The sequence below is a fragment of the Macrobrachium nipponense genome, chromosome 21 (genome assembly GCF_015104395.2).
Source record: "Macrobrachium nipponense isolate FS-2020 chromosome 21, ASM1510439v2, whole genome shotgun sequence".
NCBI lineage: Eukaryota > Metazoa > Arthropoda > Malacostraca > Decapoda > Palaemonidae > Macrobrachium > Macrobrachium nipponense.
In genome coordinates this window covers 44,451,979-44,477,316 of record NC_087212.1, presented here as the reverse complement: position 1 = coordinate 44,477,316, position 25,338 = coordinate 44,451,979, and the positions used below count along the sequence as shown (strand labels likewise).

The following is a 25,338-nucleotide window of genomic DNA, read 5'->3' as shown; positions in this document are numbered from 1 at the left end:
CACTGGCCATGAGCAAACTTAGCTCTTAACGTGGACAATTTTTATGTTTGTTTTATCTCCTTGTAAAGCCGATAACTATAATCTCTCTCTCTCTCTCTCTCTCCCAGGTCCAACGCAGCTTTGCAGAAGAGATGGTAGAGGTAATGTCTGGAATACAAACAGAGTTTGATTGGGACGTCGTGACATATTATCACATCCGTCGAGGGCGAGAATGCATTATACCCGAGGTATATAACGTTGACTTTGATTCAACCTTTTCCATGAATTCCTAGAAAATTTGAAGTGTTCGGCTTTATTCTACTAGCAACTGGCTAGATAGCCCTAACGAATGACAGGAAAAGTATGAAGATAGGCTTTATCTATTAAAAAATGAGTTATCTGAGACCACAGTATTTGGTTACAGCGGTATTCTCAGATTCTCCGCATTATGTTGCAAGTTGTTTCATATTAATATATACAATATTTTAGTTTTAATACCTATAGACTATATACGAGGAAAGGCGCTTTTAAATTCTATGGGTTTCTTCTTGAAAAATGAAGCATCGTCTACAAAGTGTATTCATACCTGAAGAAAAATAATAGCCTATAATGGAACTCTTCACAATACCATATACATGTAGAGTTAAAGATTGCCAATATCCTATATATGAACAGTTAAAAAAGATGGTTCATACTAATCGAGGATCGTACAGTATAACGTACGATGTATAGGCTTATAACAAAATTTTTACAATAGTAATTTTGAGAAATTTCTAGTCAGTTGTCATGCATTCAAATCTCGCAGAAAATATGATTTATTTTAGTTTTATCTTGTGATAGTGTCAGATAGTAACTATGTTACTGTTATCTTGTCCTTTCTAATGCGCTACGATGTATTTGTCTCAGGCAACGAATAGTACTAATGATTTACTATGAATTGTTCATGAAATTAATAATAAAAGATAAGAAAAAAGGTCATCACAGATGTAAACTCAAAATAATACTTGTCTTCTCATGAAGCGAAGTTTGTAAAACCACTTGAGGATGCACTTTTCTTTGGCGTTATGAGATTTTTTTTTTTTTTTTTTTTTTACATTTGTGAAACTGAAAAACGGTCAATCGGAAGTAGGCCTATATAGTAGTCTAGTCCAGTTTACGTCGAACTGGTTAGCTGGCTTTGTGACCTTCGTATCTCTTAAACAACATTCCCTTTTCCTGCATATTTTGTTCGTCATTTCTTATCTAGAGATGGGCTATACATTCCAGTATTTTTAGGTTAGAACATTTTTCATTTTGCTAAGTTATGAATGAAACCATATCTTTACCGCTGGTACTACATCGGTGCCTTTCCTGCTAAAAAGGGGAAGATTTTTTGAGAAACTAGCTTCAAGTAAGACCCAGATTTTTGGCGCTAATTCTAAAAGATTTTATCACTGTAAGTATAAGGAGCCAAAATATAGAGCATCTGATAATTTTCGTGCAGTTTATATTCGTCAGAGCCTTAACTTTAAACGTAAGCCTGTTTTTAATGTACCTGCAGATGAACCGGTAAACAGACGCAAGTATCTCGCGTTTTATGGCTTATAGCCAAGTTCGGTGTACCTATAATGCAGTTGAAGTCATAACCAAGTGGCAGCAAAATGATAGGCCTATATGGGAAAACAATTCGTAGCAGATTTTTTTTTTATAATATGAAAAATAATAACGGTAGAAATGTGAAATTAGAAAAGATAAGGCTTGTGAGATATGATAATGAGGAACAACTCATTATCATATCTCTGACGCTAGAAGTAAAAAAGAAGAGGTCACTAAATACTTCCATTCTTTATTTATCTATCCAGCTGTATAAAGGTTATCAATATAAAAACTAGTATAGTATACCTTGTCAACAGGTATCTCGGTCCCAGCATTTCACCTTTGGAGGCGCCCACGTATCCCAGTGGGATGCCAGAAGGTTCTACTCCAGAAAGAACCTGAATGAGGATTCGACTGCAGTGGTAAAAAATGTGTCAGAGTAAGTTTTCCATATTTCCTTATTTATTTGCATTCATCCTTTTTATAAGCTCTGCCATGATCCCGTCTTCGATATTGAGTTACAATAATTTGCAACTTTTTTTTTTTTTTATAAAAAGTGGTGATACGGGAGATTTTCTTTAGTTACCGTCTAAAATGAAATTTCCTTGAAGACATTATAACCGCAATATAGAATATCATACAGTGTTTTCAGGGGTAACTAAGGCAAACTTTTATGGCTCGAGAACTTGTCTCCTCTCAATTGACATAGCCTAGTGGTTATATATTTATAGGTGTGGTTAAACCTTATGGTAAGCTTTGAGTAAATTGATATTTGAAACCTCAGGCCCGGTAGCTAAGTAAATGATAATGCCTTGTAATACTTTCTTTTCTAGCCTCAAGAATGAAACATACGAAGCCTATCTAAATTCGTTGTTGGATAAAGCCTACTTCATCAACTCGGAAGAGATAAGCCCTTGTAGAGATGACTTCTTCCACCTGATACCGACAGAAGGACAAGAAGTGTTGGTTCTCTTCTTTTACACAGACGTAGATATCAACTTATTCAGAATAAATATTCAGTGGAAGACACTGGCTGAGGTAGGACTATGTGGCTAGAGCGATGGAAATGTTTTCTTTTCCATAATACTGTTTGTCTGTTCAGAATTTTCAGTATATGTCTTTCAGTATCGATGACGAGTCCAATTTAACATTTTTATCATTGGCATTGTTCTCATCGTTTGACTATGGGGCATTTCATTACAGTGCCTTGGTACGTTCTCCATAGAATCCCGTGAAGGGCATCATGGTCTTTATAGGATGCGATATGGACCCGCCCATTTATTCCTGATTGCTTATCCAGCCTCTCCGTATAGGTACGTAGTTTCCTTACCCCCTCCCTCTCTCGTCCTGTAGTTTCCTAGACTTACTGAGAGAGAGAGAGAGAGAGAGAGAGAGAGAGAGAGAGAGAGAGAGAGAGAGAGAGAGAGAGAGAGAGAGAGAGAGAGAGAGAATGTAATCGAAGAAAGTTTTAGAAACTTGTGCTATAGCTAACTTAAATAAAGCCTAAGGCCAGGAGTACATGAGCCACTCTGTGGCGCCACAGAATACCAAGAAAATGGGTTGTTATATAAGCTGTAGTGGGGATCGGCGACAGCTCGCCACAGTCGCTTGTGTGCTCGTCATAGCTTGTGGATTAGTTTGGGCCAAGGGCCCGTCTACGTGAGACATCATATCCGCGAATCCTCAAATTTCTCACGGGAGCGAAGGAAACTCGTACCGAACTTCAAGACTTTATTCCTCCTTCTCAAACAATTCAAATTTCAAACAGCTCAGGGAGATACCAACAGGTTCCACAGTTCTTTTTTGATAAATCTCAGTTCACTCAAAATTCACAGAAATGGTACAGACAAGATACATAGACAAATTGGTACAACAATTTACAGTCTTCATATAAAAATAGCAATTAACTCTGAAAAAGGAAGGGCATAAATACGACACAGCACAGGGTGTGGGTGAAAAGGAACAGGGAATGGGCAATTTTCAAAGGCGTCATCTCAACAAAGGGGAAAACAACATTCGTTTTACAACAAAACCACAATTTACTTGATTAAACACACTACAATTGTCATATAAGAAATGTTTTTTTTTAGATTTAGTAATGAAAATACGTAAATTTCAAACATATATATCCAATGTAAACAAATAGGGAGCGTTCTTTTGGATGCTACAACATACATTTCAACAAAACGTAAACACAAATCAAGAGCATTCTCTTGGACAACAAACATACATTTAACATCCTCCCCACCATAGGAGAGTCAACACTCCTATCATCATAACAACCTCCACTACAATCTCTTAACCTCAAATTTACAAGTCAAGTTTAACAGGTACCTTAATAGACCTCCCTTTTCGGGTTTTACCTACAGTAGACTCAGTGGGTGATTCAACTGGGTCCAAAAGGTCATCTACAATGGGATTGTCCTTTATTTCATCAGGGGAATTACAAACACTTTCCTCACTGATATCAGATATCTCTAAATTGTATAGGTTTTGAACAGGTCTAATTACAAATCCACGTCTAGTTTTGACCTTGGCACTTCTCACCATTCCATCCCTTCCAGGGTATAACTCAGTAATAACTCCAAGTGGCCACATCAGCCTAGGCACTCTTTCTTCCTTTACTATTACAACAGAGCCCCTTGTTAAATTACAATTAGCTTTGAATCCCTTTACCATGCAAGGCAGATTCCTAAGGTACTCTGATTGCCAGATGTTCCAGAATTTCTCCAACTGACTCAGACGCACAGCCTCTCTTACACACAAATCTTTCGAGGTCACCCCTGAGGCAGAGTCATCAGCCAGTTCCACCTGAAAACCTGCTGAACGACCAATAAGAAAATGAGATGGGGTGAGGGGATTAGCAACATCAGGTTCTTCACCTACAAATGTCAAGGGTCTAGAATTGATACATGCCTCCACCTCATGGAGAGTGGTTTCTAATTCACTCCTAGACAAAGTCTTAGTGCCCAACGTCTTTCTCAATGGGGCGTTCCCACCAATCTCCCCACCAAGGCGCATTAGGTACAATAAACTTCCATAGGGGTGCCATGGGGCCATAATGTTGTTTCAATAGGTTGGAGGCACCCAGAAAGGTTTTAGCATTGTCAGAGTAGAACACAGAAGGGACACCACGTCTTGCTGTAAACCGCCGAATTGCCAAATTGCAATCAGTAACTGAAAGAGACTCGGTAAGCTCTAGGTGGACAGCTCTGACAACAGCACAAGTAAAAAGAAGGATATACAACTTCTTGGAGGGGAAATCAAGACAAAATAAGGGACCAGCAAAGTCTAGACCTGTAACAGTGAAAGGAGGGGCAGATTTAACTCTTAATTCAGGAAGGGGGGCCACAGGCTGAGAACAGGCCTTGGCTTCACATCGACGACAAGCAACACATTCTCTGCAAACCCTCTTAGCAATCTGACGAAGACGAATGATCCAATAATTGTTTCGCAGAGTGGAAACAAGCACAGCAACACCAGCATGTTTAAGCAATTTATGCTGGAAACGAACCAACAACAAAGCAACATGAGTGCCAGGGACAATTATAGGGTGCTTACTCTCAAAACTCAAATCTGCATTCTCTAAGCGACCACTTATTCTTAGTAGTCCTTCCTCATCTAGATAAGGATCAAGTTTGACCAAGGGTGACCCCTTAGGGAGGGGTTGAGACTTACCCAGCGCATTTATTTCTCGAGCAAAGGCATCTCTTTGAGCATAGTAAAGCAGTTTTACCTTTGCTTTCGTCAATTCTTCATAAGTCAAGGGGCCACCAGCCTTAAGGGATGAAGCTCTACAGTTACCAACAAATCTTAACACCCAACCTACTACATTGAGCGCCTTCGGAAAGGAGCTCCACCGAGAGAACTCAAACAAAGGCGGATCTGACTCAACTGCAACACAAACAGTGTCAATTTCACCTTGCTCTTCTAAGGGGAATCCCTCTGTCATACCTTCCTGAGATGGGTGAGATGAGGTGCGGAGCCAAGCAGGACCCACTAACCAAACCTCAGACTGCGTGAGTTGCTCCGCATAAACACCTCTCGATATCAGGTCTGCAGGGTTGTCCTTGCCAGGACAATGTTGCCAACAAGATGGTGGGGTCAATGCTTGAATTTCCACGACCCTATTAGCAATGAAAGTTTTCCATCTATTTGGTTCTCCCTTTATCCATGCTAGGGCAACAGTAGAATCTGTCCAACATCGAATTGAAACCTCCTGGACCAGCCGCAATGCAGATTTCACAAATACAACCAGTCTAGCACACAATAAGGCACCAAGTAATTCTAGCCTAGGGAGAGAAACTTTCTTTATAGGGGCTACCTTACCTCTAGCAGCAACCAGCAATACCTTGAAATTACCCCTTTCTGGCACTCTCACATACACACAAGCACCATATCCCTTTTCCGAGGCGTCACCAAAGGCATGAAGTTCAATAGCAGGAATATCTCTCCAGGAACACTCTGAAAATAAGTAACGATTAATTCTCAATGATTCAAGCACAGAAAGTCCTACAACCCACAACTTAACTCTGCCTTGCATAGCCTCAGGTAATGGTTCATCCCAGTCAAGACCTAATCTCCAGATTTCTTGGAACAGTATTTTTGCATGCATAACAAAGGGACATATGAACCCCAGGGGGTCAAAACATCGAGCAATAAGGCTTAATACATTTCTCTTGGTACAAACAATATCCCCAAAGGGGTCCACATTCTCTACCTTAAATGTAAAACAATCAGAGGAGGAAACCCAGTGTAGGCCTAACACCTTTACACATTCTACTCTAGAATCTTCTGTCATGGGCATGGTTTTATTATTAGAAGTACACTTTGACAGGGACATACCAGCCTTCTTCAACATATCACAGGCTTCATTAAATCTTACACAGGCCTCAGCAGGGCTATCAGCCCCAGAAAGCCAATCATCAACATACAGATTTTCAAGCAATTCAGAAGCCACCTCTGAGGGAGGGTATTTCTTTAAATGAAATTTCAAAGTGGCATTCAACAAAAAGGGACTACTCTTATTTCCAAAGGGTACTCTTACAAAACGAAAATGTTTTACAATGTCATTTTTCTTCAACAAAAACCTGTGAACATCACGGTCCTCCCTTCTCACCTGTATTTGAAGGAAAGCCTTTGTAATATCAGCAGTTAAGGCCACCTTCCACCTTCTGAATCTCAGTAAAACCTCTACTAAATCAGGGTTTAAGGAAGGACCACTTTCTAAACAGTCATTAAGGGATATACCATTGCTGCCACGAGCTGACCCATCAAACACAGGCCTGATTTTTGTGGAGAGACTCGCCTCCCGCACTACAGGTCTGTGTGGCAAATAGAACACTGGGTACCCACCCTCCAACTGATGGAGTGGGATCTCTTCTATAATGCCCTCTTTCTCATACTCTTCAAACACCTTATAATATTGTTCTTGCAGACAAGGGTCCCTATCTAACTTACGACTAAGATTGTCCAATCTTCTCAAAGCGTGGTGTTCATTGTTAAGTAACTCTAACTTTACAGACTCTGATTTCCACGGAAGGGCCACCTCATAACGGCCTTCCTTGTAACTTACAAACCTTGCAAATTGCACCATGGTAGGGTCAGGCTTAATAGCTCCAGACCGTGTTTCCTGGGCTTGAATGCCTACAGATTCTAAATCCCAAAATTCAGTCAAATTATCCTCCTGAAAATTAGAAAATGTTAACAGTTGCACACCAGCACCACAGTTATCTATGGACCTATTATAGGATCCAGACAAAACCCAACCAAAAACAGACTCTTGGGCTACAAGCCCTTCATGACATATAACCTTGTTAGAAATCATCAGTTTCCAATACAGATCTAGCCCAATCAACATATCCACCTGTATCTTTCGGTTGGATCCATACTCATCTGCTAGATTTACATGTTGAAAAGGCTCTAAGCACCTAGGATCCACCTTGGTCCTACATAAAGGGGGACAAATTACATTAATCTCAGCAACCTTAAAGCTATATTTGTGGTTATTTGCCCCCAAACTCATCACCTCATAAATGCTACACAAATCTGCCTTGGAGGCTTTACCCCCACCAAAGGCAGAAAATGATAAATACTCAGAGGTCAACCACTTAGGCCTGACCTTTTTTACTAAGTCTCTTGAAATGTAGGATCGATCCGATCCTGTATCAAACATTACAGTGGCAGAAATAATACCTTGATAGCCTACAACCTTTATCTTGGCTGTTTGTAATACACAACACTTCTTAATAGCCTTAGCCCTTGACTCACAAGGAGCTACTCCCACATGTGTAACAGATTCACTCTCCCCCTGCACCTTTTCTCCTTCAGGGGTTTTTTCACTAGCTGCTACGGGGTTTACCACTTCGGACCTACGGCATATAAGAGCATGGTGATGGCCACCCTTACACTTTGAACACCTGGCCCAGCAACCCCTTGCATAATGGCCAGGAGATAAACACTTCAGGCACAGCCGCTTCCCACGGATAGCTTCTTCTCTTTCTTGAAGAGAGAGCTTCATTATACCATAACACTTTTCACTAGGATGCAATTTTCCGCAGAAAGCACAATGCTGCTTGGAAGCACTATCTTCTGATGAAGTTTGAAGGGCAGAGGCCGAACTCTGGACGAGCTTTTTCTGCCTTTTTTCTACGCCAGGATCCTCAGCCTTCCGGTGGTTCAGCCCCTTAAGGGCTTCGGCCCTTTCTCGCCCCTCTACTTCTCGTTGCAGGAATTCCAGCAGCCCATCCAGGTCTCCTTCGTCTTGCAGAGTGCGAGACCACTCCAGCCTGACATCGTGAGGGAGCAGGGACAGGATCATGGGCGCCAATACCCGTCCATATTGGTCCCCTCCTACCTCGAGAGCTGCTAAACTGCGAACGTGGGCTATTACGTCATCTTTCAACTTACGCAACGCCGAGAGTTGACTGTCGTACTTCGGTGTCCTTGACATCGCAATCTGCATCAGGTCCTGAATGTGGGCGGAAATGATCTTGTTCGGTTTAGCATACCTCTCTTCTAACAGTTCACAAGCAGCTTTATAATTTGCTGCCGTCTGAGCTAGACCCTGTATAACTCTCTTCGCCTCGCCCTCTAACACAGAGCGCAGGTACATGAATTTATTAACAGGAGGCATAGGCTTGTCATCGACAATAGCCTTAAACTGATCCCAAAACGGCATCCACTCTGTTATTTTCCCGCCAAATTTTAATAGCTCAAGCTTAGGCAATTTCACACTTAGTGCTTCACTATTAGGCTCACTTGCAGAAACTATACTACCCTCACTAGCCTTATTATTAGAGTTCACAAGTCTATCATTGCCTAACCTTTCTAGGACATCTGCAGCAGCGATGCGGGTTTTGCGTAACTCACTGAGAAAACCGTAGGCTTCGTAGGCTCCTTTTTTGACTTCTTCAGGATCATTGATCAAGCCTTGCACCTTATCATTGAGCTCAACCCACTTGGACTTACTGTGGTCGAATTCATCTATTAGGGTAGTCAACTCACGCCAGCTTGGTTGGCCTTGTAGATGAGCACTTAAACTTTCCGCGGCACAACGCAGCCATGTCTCGGCGTCGACTCTCTCTAGAGTAAGCTTTCTGAATTTGTTCGCGTTGTCGGGAAATCCGGGAAATTCTCCGTCACTTTCTTCTTCTCCCGGGTTCTGGGCACCATGTAGATTAGTTTGGGCCAAGGGCCCGTCTACGTGAGACATCATATCCGCGAATCCTCAAATTTCTCACGGGAGCGAAGGAAACTCGTACCGAACTTCAAGACTTTATTCCTCCTTCTCAAACAATTCAAATTTCAAACAGCTCAGGGAGATACCAACAGGTTCCACAGTTCTTTTTTGATAAATCTCAGTTCACTCAAAATTCACAGAAATGGTACAGACAAGATACATAGACAAATTGGTACAACAATTTACAGTCTTCATATAAAAATAGCAATTAACTCTGAAAAAGGAAGGGCATAAATACGACACAGCACAGGGTGTGGGTGAAAAGGAACAGGGAATGGGCAATTTTCAAAGGCGTCATCTCAACAAAGGGGAAAACAACATTCGTTTTACAACAAAACCACAATTTACTTGATTAAACACACTACAATTGTCATATAAGAAATGTTTTTTTTTAGATTTAGTAATGAAAATACGTAAATTTCAAACATATATATCCAATGTAAACAAATAGGGAGCGTTCTTTTGGATGCTACAACATACATTTCAACAAAACGTAAACACAAATCAAGAGCATTCTCTTGGACAACAAACATACATTTAACATAGCTTATGGAAGCCTGTGGGAAGCCACAGCTGCGCCACACACCTACGCCAATCTGTGGTGCCACAAGGTGGCTCTGTACTACTAGCCTTAAGGCCTGTCCACACTAGGAAACATTGTGGACAGGCCTTTAGTGTTCCGATAAAATACATATCGATTTTTATTTAATTGTATTTAATTTTATTCTATTTCAGCCGATTCAAACCAGCTGACATTGGCGTTTTCAACGCAACTTTGGAGGAACAACGCTACGCCAACTACCGTTCTTTGCCGCAGAAAATGGTCTATAATCTCAACGCCGTTGACGAAGTTTTTGGAGCAACAAAATTTAAAAGTCGAAAAATCACTTAACCTTCCTGATCTATTATTTGTGTACATTCGCCACTGTGATAAACATCTACCTATTAACCTAATCTTAAATACACATCTCAACAAACAGACTATGTTTTCTATGTTTTGACGAAGCAAATAATTCGTTCTGATGTGGTACCTATCACATTTTAGCCTTATAAAAACGTTTATACTTACTCTGTAAGCACAAATAGCTCTCAAGTTTGTAATATATAACTTTAATTGTTATATTCTCTGTACGAATCGGTAGCAATTTATGACTGGGGATCTCTGGATATGTGGCTTATTTCTACCTCGGTATTTACATTAATTATATATGCAAACTACATTTCAATCTTGTCTATATCTGTCTACTTATTTATTTACGGACTTTAAAAAGCATTTTTCAAATTTAAATTCGTATTATTTTGGTAATGGTAGCATTTTAGCAGAGGCTTTAATCTTGACGAGATGTTCGTTGGTAATTCTAGGCAATAGTTCCGCACGGACTGCAAGGAACGCTCCCACCAATACGCCAGCCATAAGTGATTGAGCCTTCAAATGTATTTCCTAGTGTTTAGTACTGGGCAGGGTTGTATGAATTACAGTCGATAAAAAAAACGATAACTTCTTAATAAGCAACCCAAATACTATAAGGAACTGCAATTTCCAAAGAAATACCCGACGGGGAGTTATTACCTAGATCTGCCTTCTTGTTATTCAAGAGGTGTCACTACTGTAAGGTAGAACTTAATGCGGCCCACACACGCTCAAATATTTGGTCCAATTTTTTGATGTCAAATTATTTGACATGAATTTGATCGTGTGTGGCGTAATTTGATGGCCTAAAAGGTTTGATGTCAAATTTTTTACTGATCTGATTTCAGTAGATATTTTTTGAGCCAACGTCAAATAATTTGTGCGTGTGTGGTACCTAGCAATAATTTGCGCAAATTAGTTAGTGATTAGACAATCTGAGGAGGACGTGCGCAACCCATCGTCATCATGGCTCCAACAAAACATGAAAAGAAATTTCTTCTTGAGCTTATTGATGTTTATAGAAGTTTACCACAACTTTGGAACATTAAAAGTGACTGTTATAGTGACAGAAATAAAAAAGATATGGCATATGAGACTCTTCTACAGAAATTCCGTGATTATTATCCGGAAGGGACGAAGGAGGAGCTGAAGAAGAAAATAAACTCACTGCGGACGAGCTTCCGAAAAGAATTAAAAAAAAAAAAAAGTTCTTGAAAACATCAGGTTCACTAATTCTTAGTTCATTTAATAAAGGAGCATGACCAAATCGTTCACGACACAAATACTATTGCTGGGCCCACTTTCGTTTCTGTATGCTCTTCAACGCTAAGCCAAGAGCCAACGCTGTATATGCATCCATGATGACACTCGAGAGCAAAATGGAAATTTGATGAGAAGTTTGAGCGTGTAGGGCGAACGTCAAACCGTCAAATAATTTGACATAAAAAAATTTGACCAAAAATTTGAGCGTGTGTGGGCCGCTTTAGAGTCCTTGAATGCGCCAACCACAGATATAAAAGCCTAGATGCTGCATCGGCCGCTAGCTGAATAGGCTGGCGCACGTCATCAGGTCCGCCATCTTGGCGCGGTAATTCAACAATGCAGCAGGCTGCAGTATATGACGTTTTTACGCCACTATTCGCTTAATATTGCACGGATTTTCTTATCTGATGGCTCGTTACAAAGCTTACATAATTCCCTACAAGGATCTGATCAAATAAAGTTGTTCCTTATTGTTTGAAAGTTAACTTGCAATGACTTTGTTTTAGCAGGTAGGGGGTAGGGGGGCTAGTTGTACACAAATGTTAATATTTACCCATAACTATGGCTGTAAACAATAATTTGAAATGCTGTGATAAGACAGATTACTAAAGTAGGCCTACAGCTATGGATCTGTGCAACTTAAGTAAAATCTTTGTCTCTCGAAGTGTTCTGTTAAAAATTCCCCCAATATAATTTTTGGCACAGGCCTACAAGTTTAGGTCATAAAACTGTAGTGTTGGGCCTAAAATAAACTACAGCAGGCCCTAGAATAACTGGATTTCTGTGTTATCTAGCCTTTGCATCTCTGCCTGCTCCTTTGAGGCTAGGGGTGGGGGGGTTGGGGAGGGTTTTTCCAATTTTTTGGAACGGGATGCTCCTCAGTGAATTCTGACCTCTAGACCTGGCTTTGGAAAATTTAGTGGGGATCAAGAGACCTCATATAGTGGCAAAAGTGACCTATCTCTAGACCTAATTTTATATGGTGAAATAATTATATAGAACTTAAATTTTTCACAAAACTACCTTTAATCTGCTCAGACTAGGATATATCATTATGGCAAGCATTAACAGTTCAATATAGCTCATCTCTTGACCTGTGTTGTCAAGGACCCATCAATTATTATACCTTATTTGGGATAAGGGCCTGGATCATCTCTACATTTCTACCCTTCCAGAAGGGGACCCATCTCTAGACCAAAATTGCCAAAATGAGCCAATCCTGACGAGCACCCCCGTATACCCGGTCATAGTAACCCCCACCCCCCGGAGCCTTTCAGCCTAGGCCACAATCATAAGGCCAGTCTAATTTTTTTTCAGCTAACTGTTCATTGGTTTGGTCAGGCATGTAAATTTAAAGCTATGGGTGGCCTTATTGGTCATTAAGCCTATACTTTGAAGTAACAACTCTCAAAATGTATTGCACAATGATTTATTTTCATGATATTTGTTCTTACATTGAATGTATATATAACATTTATTGTAGGCTACATCTGTGCATTTATTTATAAATATTCCCAGCAGTTTAAACAAGTTTTTTTTTTCATTGCTGTTTCCAACAGTTTAATGATACTACATTGAAATGATAATCTATATACATTGATATGAAATTAGCAGCCTATATCAAAACATCAACAAAAACTCATTATATGCCTTGCTTGGCCATTTAGTTCTTATTAGATCCTTGTAGGGAATTATGTAAGCTTTGTAACGAGCCATCAGACAAGAAAATTCGTGCAATATTAAGCGAATAGTGGCGAAAAAACGTCATATACTGCAGCCTGCTGCATTGTTTGAATTACCGCGCCAAGATGGCGGACCTGATGACGTATGTCCGGCCGGCCGATGCGGCATCTAGGCTTTTATATCTGTGGCGCCAACTGAGTAACCTAATCTGGGATCTGGATTTTTGTCAAACAGTCGGAGGTTAATTCTGTCTACTATATAAAATATTAGATTGAAGGTGAGAAATGGTTGATGTTGTGAGCTTTCAGATAGGCCTAATAAAAAAAAAATCAGTTTTATTTTATAAATGAGAAAAAGACGTCTGTATTAAGATATCGTTTATTTAGCCTAAATAAGTTGTTGGCTGAACAGCATCTATAAATTGGTATACGGTATACCTAGATACCCAATTCAGTACAGGCGAAATAAAAAAACATTTCGTGTATTGTCTCTATTTTTACTTTCCAACCCGCTGTTGCTTACCTTGTTCAGTACCAGTCTCCCGATGATAAACGCAAAAAAAAAAAAAAAAAAAAAAAGCCACGAATTTCCAATATCTGGGTCAATACTTACAATAAATCTCGTGTCTAGTCTGTACTGCATTATATCTACCCATACCAACTTTAATATACACATTTAGCGATATATATATATATATATATATATATATATATATATATATATATATATATATAAATCTTTATGCAGCAGTCAATTTTAGTAGTAGCCTTGGTATTATTTGAGTCATGGTAGATCTCCACCAGTGAATATTTTATAGTCTGCCTCCTAACCTTCAACAAATAATAGGCTATCCATCAGCAAGAGGTTACCTATCAGTTAAAGATAATTTAACACCGCACACCAGACGTGATAGGTCATGGGATATTTACTTACTTGGAAAGGTCTAGAACTTTATTTTCAAATAGTCAGGCCTACTAGCAAGGGTAGGGAAAACTGAGTGGACTACCTGATACAGTCTTGTCTGCTTGTTGATCCCCCCCTCTGGAAAAGTACTTTTGCTTACTTCGAAAGGAGAGTAGAGGTCTCTAGGTGCTGCTCCCACCACCCATGAATCATGACTGGTGCCCATCTCTGGTGTCAGGACATGTTAAAGTACTTTTTCGGAGGGCGGATCAACAAGCGGGCAAGACTGGATCAGATAGTCCACTCGGTTGTTTCCCCTATAGCTAGCTTAATAGTCTCATCCGAGTTAACTTATATAAGCAAATTAACATGCCAAATAGTATATGTAACCACTTATTTCTCAGAGTTTTGTTTTATGCATTTGTACCATCATATTGTTTGTGGTAGAACCATTATACCTACTATACGGGCTTAGATCTACATTCCTCACTTTTGGAGAACCCTAATGGGGAAACCATTTAGGCTAGGGTAATGCATCGCTGTGCAGACAGGCGAACACTGTACCGCTGTGCGGACACTTTCCCAAAAAAATAACTTCAGCACTTCCAGTATCCTGGATTAGAAGCCAGTCATAACCCAACCAGCGTGGAAATAAGTGCTTTCTTTCAGGTCACAAAATAATGCCATAATTTCCGGTTAAACACAAGGTAATGAAAGTTGAGCCATGCACGGTGCAAACTTACCTCCATGACGCTTTCGAAATTTTACTTATAGTAACACCTTACGTGTAGAGGATTGACGCCATCTCGGTGTCCATAAACTTAACATTTCCTGTGCTAAAACCACACACCACTTGTACCCATAGACGCTGGGACATTTTATTCACAATAATCTTAAACGACAAGGTGTATCGGCTCTGGCCGGAAAAACGTCGATTGTTCTGGAAGAAGAGTGCTGTAGATAACATTTAAATAATTAGAAATAGCAAGAGAAAATGGTCCAATAAAACAGAAATACACCAAATGGCAAACAGAACTGGACAAGATATTGAGAAAATGTAAGAAAAAAACCAAAGTGAAAAAGAACAAATCAAGAGTATTAAGAGACCTAATGAGGGCTAGAAGGAGAATAAAAAAGGAAGGGAAAAAGTTCATTAGTACAGAAAACAAGAGGATATGGCAGGTACAGGAGAAATTAATAGGTGAATACATTATTAGAGAAAAAATGAAGGAAGATGGCATTAGAATAAAGGAGACAGCAGCTGAAATAAAATCCAAAGGGGGAGTAAATGGAGCAGCCTTTTGGGACTTCAAGAAAAAACTTGACGGCACAAAACCAAATAATGTGGTGGCAGTAAGAAGCAAGGAAGGGAAAGTAATAGAAAATGTTGAAGAAATTAAAAGAGAATATGAACAATACTATAAAGATCTATTCATATTAGATAAACCTAAAGATGAAATCAGTAGGCTTGCAGATGAAATTAACCTCCAGTACCAGAAATGGATGTCCATGAGTGGGACAGGAAAAATGGAAAAAATCCAAAAGTCAAGTATTCAAGATGTGGAAAAAGCAGTAAAGAACCTGAAGAATAAATACACCCCCGACTGTCAAGATATAAATAATATACTTATAAAAATTTTGGGTAGACAAATGACTGACAGTCTGGCACTCTTAATTGGAGACATTGAAGAGGAGTTAAACACTCCGGATGAATGGGAGAAAATGAAAATATTATCTGCATAAAAAAGGAAGCAAACTGGAGGATGGAAATAACGAAGGATGAGTTAAACCAGAAGATAAGCCGGTTCCAATGTGGTGGCATAGAGGGAAGATCCACAGTTGATCACCTGCTAACCTTAAACGCAGTGATTGACTACAACTCACTGTTAGGAGCCCCAACGTACATATGGTTTGGGGATGCGTATAATTGCTTTGACAAACTGGATCTGAAGGACTGCATCAAAGAGATAGGGAAAATGATAGGATGGAAAGATGCATGGTTGATAAGAAAAATGAATGAAAATGGCAAAGCAGTCATAAGATGCCCAGCTGGAGAAACTGACACAATTGACATAACAGAAAATGTGAGGCAAGGTACAATTTTTGGCCCAAAGCTATGCAGCATAGTGACTGACAGAGTAAATGATTTAAGCAGGAAGAATGTAACACTCATAAGAAACATTATGTTGATGACATAATGTTCCCCACAAGCAGGAAAGAAGGAGTAGAGATGGCAATTGGCAACTGCGTAGCCTAGAGCAGCTTGAGAAATTTACATTTAATACGAAGCCAAGTAAGTCAGCAGTGCTAGTAATAGATAAAAAAGCAAAGAAATCAGATGTACAAATAAAAACAGAACTTAAAAATGGCCCAATTAGTAGCGTGAAAGAATATAAGTACTTAGGAGAATGGTAGGCTACACACTGAATGGTTCAAAGGAAGCAAGTATTAAAACGAGAAATCAAAAGGTTGAGTACCTACTAAGAGAAATCAGAAGATATGGGGATGTTAACAAAGTAGGAAACATGGCACTAGAAGTTAGGAAAAAGATCTATGAAACAGTAGTTGTACCAACCTTATTTGCCAACATAGAGACGTGGAGTAACGTAACGGAAAATGAATTAAACGCGCTTGAGAAAATGCAATATAGGATCCTACGAGGAATGTATGAACAACCTAAGGGCACGCCGTATTGGGGAATTATAGCCGAGTCCGGCATATGGCCAGTAGCCAACAGAATTGAGTATAAGAAGTTAATGCTTTTCCACAACATAATAAATTCGGCGTGACGGCATATTGGATTAAAAAACTGCCTTGAAAACATATTTTACAAGACCTCGCATGCTTAGTTTAGTTTGTATGGCAGTTTCATATATCTCAATTTGTTGAAGAAACTTCAATCTTTTGAATGGTATGCTTAAATATTGAATTGCATTTTTTTCACCGATTAAATATAGTGAAAAGTGGCTCATTAGTCCGTGCAAGGCCCGCAGAGTGATGCATCACACTAAACAAGTAGAAAATGAAATTGATAAGAATGCTTGTCTAATCATTTTTTTTTTTTTTTTTTTTGGCTTAATGGGTAGTTTGTAGTTTACCTGGACAACCGCTTAACAACCAAATCCCTCTACATAGGTAAGTAGTTCGGCCTTGACGCGACCACAGTAGGATTCTCTGGGTTAGGATAGTACATTGTCGATAACTAGAGGTTGGGAGTAAAATTTCATCCTCTGTAACCCAAAAATTCCTGCTTGCCAGAACATACGTGGTTGCCAAGAATCTTTCAAAATGAGGACAAGGCGTGAAGCGCCGTTCCCCCACGCCAAAACTGAAATCAGTTATGTGAAAAACATTACTGCTAAATTTTTTTTATTAGTTTTCGTCTCGTCGTCATTTTTGTAGTGTATCCCTCCAGCAATTTTCTTGTCAAGAGGTTACCGCCATCTAGCGGTAGGTTATGACTAGAAAATGGTCAAAGATAGGGTTGCCCTGGTAAACTGCAGCCACTCCTTGCTTAATATTACTGTTCACCCATTTTATTGGCAAACCCCTAGGCTATAGCATATTTTGTAGATAACACTGATACCTCAACTTACCCTAACCTATACTCTGTTTTTTCCATCTGTCCATCCGGCTGTGGTGTTTTCGCATGGTAACACTGCGTCCCGGGATTTAAATAGTGACGCTGTGTAAGTTTTAGGTAAATAAAAGGATATCTGGGTGTAAATTTGCAACTGAAAAGTGTTTTAATAATTTACTGTATGGGAATTACACTGTTGATATTCGAAATAGGATATTATTTAAGCCCGGGACGCAGTGTTACCATGCTCAAACACCACAGGCGGATGGACAGATGGAAAAAAGCAGAGTATAGTTCTTGTATTTAGTAGTTAGGATGGGAAGGAGTTACTAAGGTGGTAAAAATACGATGATTTTGGTGTGGGCATATAAAAAAAACTAGGGTAAACGATTGAACGGCGACATACCCAGAATGCAGCTGCCATCCCGAAAAAAAGAGGTGATACTGATAAACGGATTACTCCATGTACAAAATCTTTATAACATTACATAAAGTAATGGGTGTTGTTGGGGGCGGGGGGTGGGCTTTGTTAAAGTAATAGGTGTTGGGTGGCGGGGTGAGAAGAATGGAAACATGAACTCTTAGAAAGTTTGTAAGGAGAAAATACAGAAGAATGAAATATTCAAGATGGAGTGTGAGCAGAGCATGTGCTATGGAACCTTCTGTCAGCTGTTTGTCAGTGTGGTTTGGTGTGTTATACAGGAAGTAAGGTTAATAACAGCTCCATACTATAGGATTGTTCTATAACAGGCTTAATTCAAAACTATAAGACCGAGAAAAACAGATTTTCTGAAAACCTATCAAAGATTAAGATTTTTATTTTCAGCTATTTTGGCCATGGAACTTGGGAGGCTTTGTGCCAGAACCAGTATGTACTGGAGCAGTTAAGACTGATGATAAAGATCCAAGAGGCGTCTTTCCAGCAGTGGCAAGGGAACTAGTTGCTGGAGAGGACTAAAAAGTGCCTGTTGCAAGGAGTATACTGGAATGATACACAACCATACCAGATTTTGATTAGTTGATAACTGGAAGGTGAGTTACAGGGTACAGTATTATCTGAATGATTTTAGTTGTTGCTGGATAGCATGGCAAGTTATTTGTGCATATTGTAATGTAGTACAAGTTGGACCTCTTGAACCCAGCAACCTTAGGCCCTTGCCATTGCCAGACTACAAAAATTGACCATATGATCCTAGGGGAACCTCATGAACTTATAATTAAATGTGTATTCCACATACAGCTTGGTTCCCCAAGGTAGAACCAAGCTTAAGACGAGACATTATATTATTAACTCATGATCTGATATGGTGATGCTATGTGCAACATTGAGTTTGAAATCTTATTACAAAATCATTATTTTTTCATTAAGCTTCTAACTAATATATCCAACTGTTACATATTGAAACAACAGTTTTCAGTGTGATAATATCATTGATTATGAAATTGCCATGTCAAAAAGTATAAAAAAGTAATACAATTTTTTTTTTAAATCATGTATCACTTTTCACTTTTGAATTCCTTGGCCAAATTTGCTTTATGATATTTAAAATGTTTTGTTGTTAAACACCTGAACAAATATAAAGATTCAGTATAATATAATTATATATAATGACAATTATTAGATGAATGGGGGCAACTACATGAACTTTTTACTGTTATACTCACAGTGCATTATATTTGTCATAGTATTTCACTAACCTTTTACTTGTATAATTGATGGAAAGGTAGATAGAAAGTGATGCAGAAGTGAATAATCATCTACATATACCATACAATATTTACTTGTAGGATTAACATTTTTTCTGTTTTAAAGTTTACTCAGTTTTTTAGCTTTCTTTTAGGGCAGTCATCAGTGCACGGGCATTATGTAAGGTTATTTGTAGTGTCCCGTCAGTCCTGAACTGCAACCTCTTTTCTTATTTTTTACTGTATGTACTTTCATTCATATTGTCTTTCTTCTTTCATACTTACCCCTCTCCTAACAATTGATTCATAGTGGAAGTGAGAGGTTGTCCTCCTGTTACCACTTTTAAAATCTTTGTCCCTTTCAGCGCTGAATAACTTGATAGGTCCCGCACTTTGCCTATGGACTAAATTTTATAACCCAGTTGCCTTTTAATGCAGCCTTGCACCCTAAAATTATGCTCCAACTTATGCTAGCATGCTTCATGAATGCCAACATTATATCCAGGTCACCAATGTATAGACCGTTTTTTTTTTTTTTTTTTTTTGTACAAACTAACGTAAAGTGATGGTGTCCTGGAAAACCCTTCTTTACTGCCTTCATGAAGTACTCTTCAAGTTTCTTGAGTTGGAATTTGCTTACCCAACTTGTGCAAAAACTCATGCAGTTAGGGTGTTGGATTGTCCCGAGCCTTTCAGGAGGAAATTTACTCTTTTATGAGCAATAAGATCAGTTGTCTAGCATTGGTGAACATCTCTTTCCTCATTTTAGTGGAGGGGACATTGCCTGCATGTCCCTGGATGCCATGGGATATGCATTGGCTGCTCAATAAATTTGTAGGCACCCAGCTGTGTGTGTATTTACAAGTATTTTGCCCGAGTACTTCACTTGGTGTAAGTTTTGGAGTATGACTGCAATTCGTTGACTCTTCCTTCCCATCCTCCTTTCTGGAGCAGCATATCTAGGTTGACATACCAGCTGTGCTGGCCTAGATGCAGTTAAACTACACTCAGAACGCTCAATCATATAGCATAGCTTCCAAGATGTCTTTCTATACTCTACTCTCCCTTTAATTAGGATGGATGACATCAGTAAGGTTACAATCTAAACCCATCACTTGGTATTAGCCAAAATGAATTGACTTGTGACTTTTTTCCTTTGGGGATATAAAGATTCTGATATTTTCCTTGAGTGCTATCTATCAAACAGTCTTTCTTATGTCCAGGGCGCATATTCCCGGACTGCACTGAGCTTCGGCCAGGCTCCTCCAGGCTCCTCCCCTAGAGCACTGTGGGCGGAGATATCTCACTTCCTTAGCAGACGACGCATTTCGTTCCGCCATACTGCCCCCTTCGTTCTTCTCCGTCATTAGCTTATTTTGGTATGTTTTTTATTATTTTTATGCTGTCTAAACATGAAATTGTGACTTATATCCATATTTTACGATAGCAATATGCATAATTTGCTTTATAAATCAATATTATTCATAAATTTATTGTTCTTTAGCTAAAGTGTTTACGATGTGAACGGATGCTATGACAATTACACGGATATATACACATTTCATCGTAATTGAAGCTCAAAATGTGACAGTTAATGGTGTTTCCAGATATTATTATACACATTTACTTGATTAATGAGTAGTAGTCAAATGACTAGCACATTTAATAGGAAAGGAGCTTCGTTTCCTAAACCCTTAGTTTTGTTTACATTCGTTAGCTGACGTGTGGCCTAACTTCTATTTTTCTTTTACTACTATATACGAGAAGGAATTTGTAAATAATTTTTTTAATAGAGTTAATATCACATTTAGTAATAAACCACAATGTTGAATTTACTAATGACAAAAATACTTTATATTGTTTGGTTTTTATCAGTCAGCTGAACTTGCTCTTTTGATTTTTCTCTTTAACTCTTGAAATTTTGTTTGTCTTTTCTGTTATGAGGACATATAAAGTGAAAATTCAGTCAAACAACGGGGAAATATTGACCGGCCCTCTGTTCATGCAGAATATAATACGTATATCCTTACAAAAGAAAGAGGAAAAGATGGTACCAATCATTTAATGCTGCATTTGTAGACTCAAACATATGTTACAATATTCAGAATCCCACTAATAAGCTTGATAAAAGAGTCGGGGGAAAATGAATGACACTGGGTTAGGCTGTAAATGGAACAAAATCAAAGGGGTAGATATTCAAATCCTATGGAATGTAGTTAAGAAAAGCATTTTCCAGCACAGTATGACAACAAAAACAAGCCCCATTGTATTGTATGCTATATCTTGCTTAAAGATAATGGTTCATGTAAGAGAAAGCAATCCTATTTTTTTATGATCAATGTTTTGAAAAACGATCTCTTTGTATCATTCCATGTTTTGAGACATCATACCTATCAAGTGCACTAAAGGCAGTGCCAATGTGGAAAATAAATGTGTGAGGCATTGATGAACTGGGTAAAGGAATGTTGGTGAAATTATTAGTCATATATGAAAAGGAATTTTTATGATTTTTCTCAATTTTTACCCTTGCATACACTTCTGTAGTATTATTTTCGTTGCATATGTCAAAATTTTACAGGCTCAACCTTCCTTTGCCAGATAGTATGCTTCAGAAAAATTCTCTTCACTTCATGATGCATTGACCTTAATTTCAGTACTTAGTTTGTGTTCCTTCATTTTTGCTCTCAGATATATTCACTTCAAAAGGGTGGCAACCTTGCACAACTTGGAACTTCACGCAGCCTGCTGTTTTTTCTAGTCCATTCATGTTTTTCCTGTTGTTACAACCTGCTCATCACTTTCCATCATCTACACTGCAGTACAGTGTATATAAATGAACTTTTATGTACATCAAGCATGGACATGAAGGGGTTCAAAAAATAAATGCCTATACTGTGAAAATATCTTACATCAGTCTCTATTGCTAAATAATACTAATGATAATATGAAGCTGCGAGATCAATAGTCTTACTTGCTGCAGACTTATAGTAAAAGGACAAGTGGGAGGGTTAATAGGTGCGAGAATACTAAACAAAAAATATATTGTATGAAAAATGAACCCATTTTCAACATTATTATAATAAATGTATTAGATAATTACATAAGCATCTTCCTACGCACATGGATGCTAGTAGGTGACACTTACACGAGTCTTAATAAATAAAAAACTATAATCTGAAGATCACAGCAATAATAAGTGAGAAGTGCATATGCAGTTCTAGCAAATAAAGGTAGTTTTCACAGTGGATGAAGAAATGGTGATAATAAACAGTATCTATCCAATATATATCAGCCATCCCATACCCAGGAATATGGGAAGCATCACAGAATACATTACTATAAATGTCTGTAGATAATATAAAAGCAGCTTCCTATACACAAGGCATGGATGCTAGTAGGTAATACATACACGAGTCCTAATAAATAAAGAAACTACTATCTGAAGATCACAGAAATAATAAGTGAGAAGTGCATACACAGTTCTAGCAAATATAAAGGTAGTTTTCACAGTGGATGAAGAAATGGTGAAAAGAATAATATCTTTCCGAAGACAACTCTGGAGTATGCAGCAGTGGTATGGAGTTCTCATGCAAAAAGAAGCATAAATATAGAACTAAAGAAAGTACAAGGCAGTTACAAGATGGGTAACATAGTTCAGAAATTTGAGCTGTGAAGATACATTTAGCAAAGATAGGACACAAGGCTTAACATTTCACTAAGGTTAATGGCTTTTGGCATTTTGCTGGTTCAGCAAAACATTGAATGCCAAGTTTCTCTTACATTTAGCGGCTTTTAAGAGCAAGTCAGGCTTTCTTTTTCTGCCCTTCCCATTTGGAGCAGCTCCTCTTAGCATGCCAACTGGGCGTCTAGCAACTGATGTTGGTTGACAAGGTATTTTACCCCTGCCAGCTCCAGACAATGCTCCAGAAGAATGTAAAAAGCTATTTAGATTATTAGTCAACTTTAGTAGCTTTAATTTCTTCATGAAAGGCTTTAAACTATTGCAAGAAGTTTTGTCTTAAAAATTATATTAAACAAAACTGAACTTCTTGTCTGCTATGGAAGGAATTTAATATTTTGGGGTAATAGGTATGTATAATGTGGGGACTGACATATACCTTTCTTTATTGGTTGGGTAGGGTAGGTTAAGTTAGGTAAGGTAAAGTAAGTTAAGGTTAGGTTAGGTTAGGTTAAGTGAAGTTAGGCAAGCCTAACCCAACAAACTACAGAGGCTCCCGAGTGTGTGTCTTTCATGCACCGAGTTGTCATAGTACGTAGAATGTTGGGCCATTCATTAACAGAACTGATGAGTTTTTAGCCATTTCATATCGTATAGAATGGCATGCACAAAAATATATATATCTATAATTAACAATTTATTTTTTTGCACTTTGAATGCCATCCCCACGTTATACAAAGGCTCCATATTTTGTGTAGAAGTTGAATGCGAACCATGCATAAGCTAATTACTTTTTTATTTGGATACTACCTCCACAACACTGTACCTGTATTGAGTGTGCCCCTGTCTCTGTTTTTTATGTTATTAGGTCCTTGGTTCCCCTCCTGAAAGGTAGCGGTCTGTTTCCTTCATTCTGTCTGTTGAATATTAGTTTTTTTAATTTCTTAATTTTTGTTTAAAGTTTTAATATTTTTTAATTTGTAAATTTCTTCATTCTTAAGTCTTTGTAATATTTTTATATATTATAATTGCATTTTTCAGTTTTGAAAATGAGGCTGTGTCCTCGAAACGTCAGCATGTGTAATAAATGGGCAATCACTAGTACAGGACGTCTCCCTCAGCTCCTTGTTGTATATATATATATATATATATATATATATATATATATATATATATATATATATATATATATATATAGATATCTATCTATATATATATATCTATTTAGATATATATATATATATATATATATATATATAGATATATATAATAGATATAGATATATAGATATATATATATATAGATATATATATATATATATATATATAGATATAGATAATATATATATATAGATATAGATATAGATATATATATATATATATATATATATATATATATATATATAGTATATATATAGATATATATATATTATAGAGATAATATATATATATATATATATATATATATATATATATATATAATATAGATATATACTATATATATATATATATATAGACATATAGATATATATAGATATATATATATCTATATATATATCTTTATATATATCATATATATATATATATATGTAGTAGATATCTAGATAGAGTAGAGATCTATATTTTAATAGAATATATATATATATAATATAGGATATATTAGATATATCTAGATAATATATAGAAAAATATGATATATATATATTTATATATAGTAGATTGATCTATATTATCTAGATATGATTCTATCTATATATAATATATATATTATATATAATAGATATACTGTATATGTAGATATAGATATCTATTGATTATATATATATATAATCTATATATATATATATTCTATATATCTATATATATCTATATATATATAGATATATATATATATATATCTATATCCATTATCCTCCTCTCTCTCCTCTCTCTCTCTCTCTCAATCTCTCTCTCTCTTCTCTCCTCTCTCTCTCTATATATATTAATAAATATATATATATATATATATATAATATATATATATATATATATATATATTATATATAGAATATATATATATATATATATCTGATATATATATATATATATCTATATATATATCTATATATCTAATATATATATATATATATATATATATATATACATATATATATAATATATATAATAGATACTATATATATATATATATATATATATATATATATATATATATCTATATATATATATATTATATATATAATATATATATATATATATATATATATATACATATGAATAGATATATAGTATATATATATAGATATATATATATATATATATATATATACTATATATATATAT

General features: G+C 37.2%; 1 protein-coding gene and 1 long non-coding RNA gene across 5 annotated transcripts in view; both read left to right on the top strand.

Moving 5' to 3' along the window:
- LOC135197987 (protein O-linked-mannose beta-1,2-N-acetylglucosaminyltransferase 1-like) overlaps nucleotides 1–12,366 on the top strand; it is a 29,161-nt gene extending 16,795 nt beyond the window's left edge. For 3 of the 4 annotated variants that reach the window (XM_064225308.1, XM_064225307.1, XM_064225306.1), the window contains exons 12-16: nucleotides 108–227; nucleotides 1,872–1,993; nucleotides 2,388–2,592; nucleotides 2,758–2,867; nucleotides 10,031–12,365. In XM_064225308.1, the coding sequence (XP_064081378.1) occupies nucleotides 108–227; nucleotides 1,872–1,993; nucleotides 2,388–2,592; nucleotides 2,758–2,867; nucleotides 10,031–10,187 (714 nt within the window). In that variant the 3' untranslated portion in view covers nucleotides 10,188–12,365. Of the gene's footprint in view, nucleotides 1–107; nucleotides 228–1,871; nucleotides 1,994–2,387; nucleotides 2,593–2,757; nucleotides 2,868–10,030 lie in introns of all 4 variants that reach the window. The other variant, XM_064225309.1, reaches the window with a different exon arrangement.
- Nucleotides 12,367–13,244: 878 nt separating this feature from the next.
- Nucleotides 13,245–25,338, top strand: part of LOC135197986 (uncharacterized) — a 28,119-nt gene continuing 16,025 nt past the window's right edge. Inside the window, exons 1-2 of the long non-coding RNA XR_010310705.1 lie at nucleotides 13,245–13,428; nucleotides 18,461–18,666. This is a non-coding gene — a long non-coding RNA (uncharacterized LOC135197986). The remainder of the gene's footprint in view (nucleotides 13,429–18,460; nucleotides 18,667–25,338) is intronic.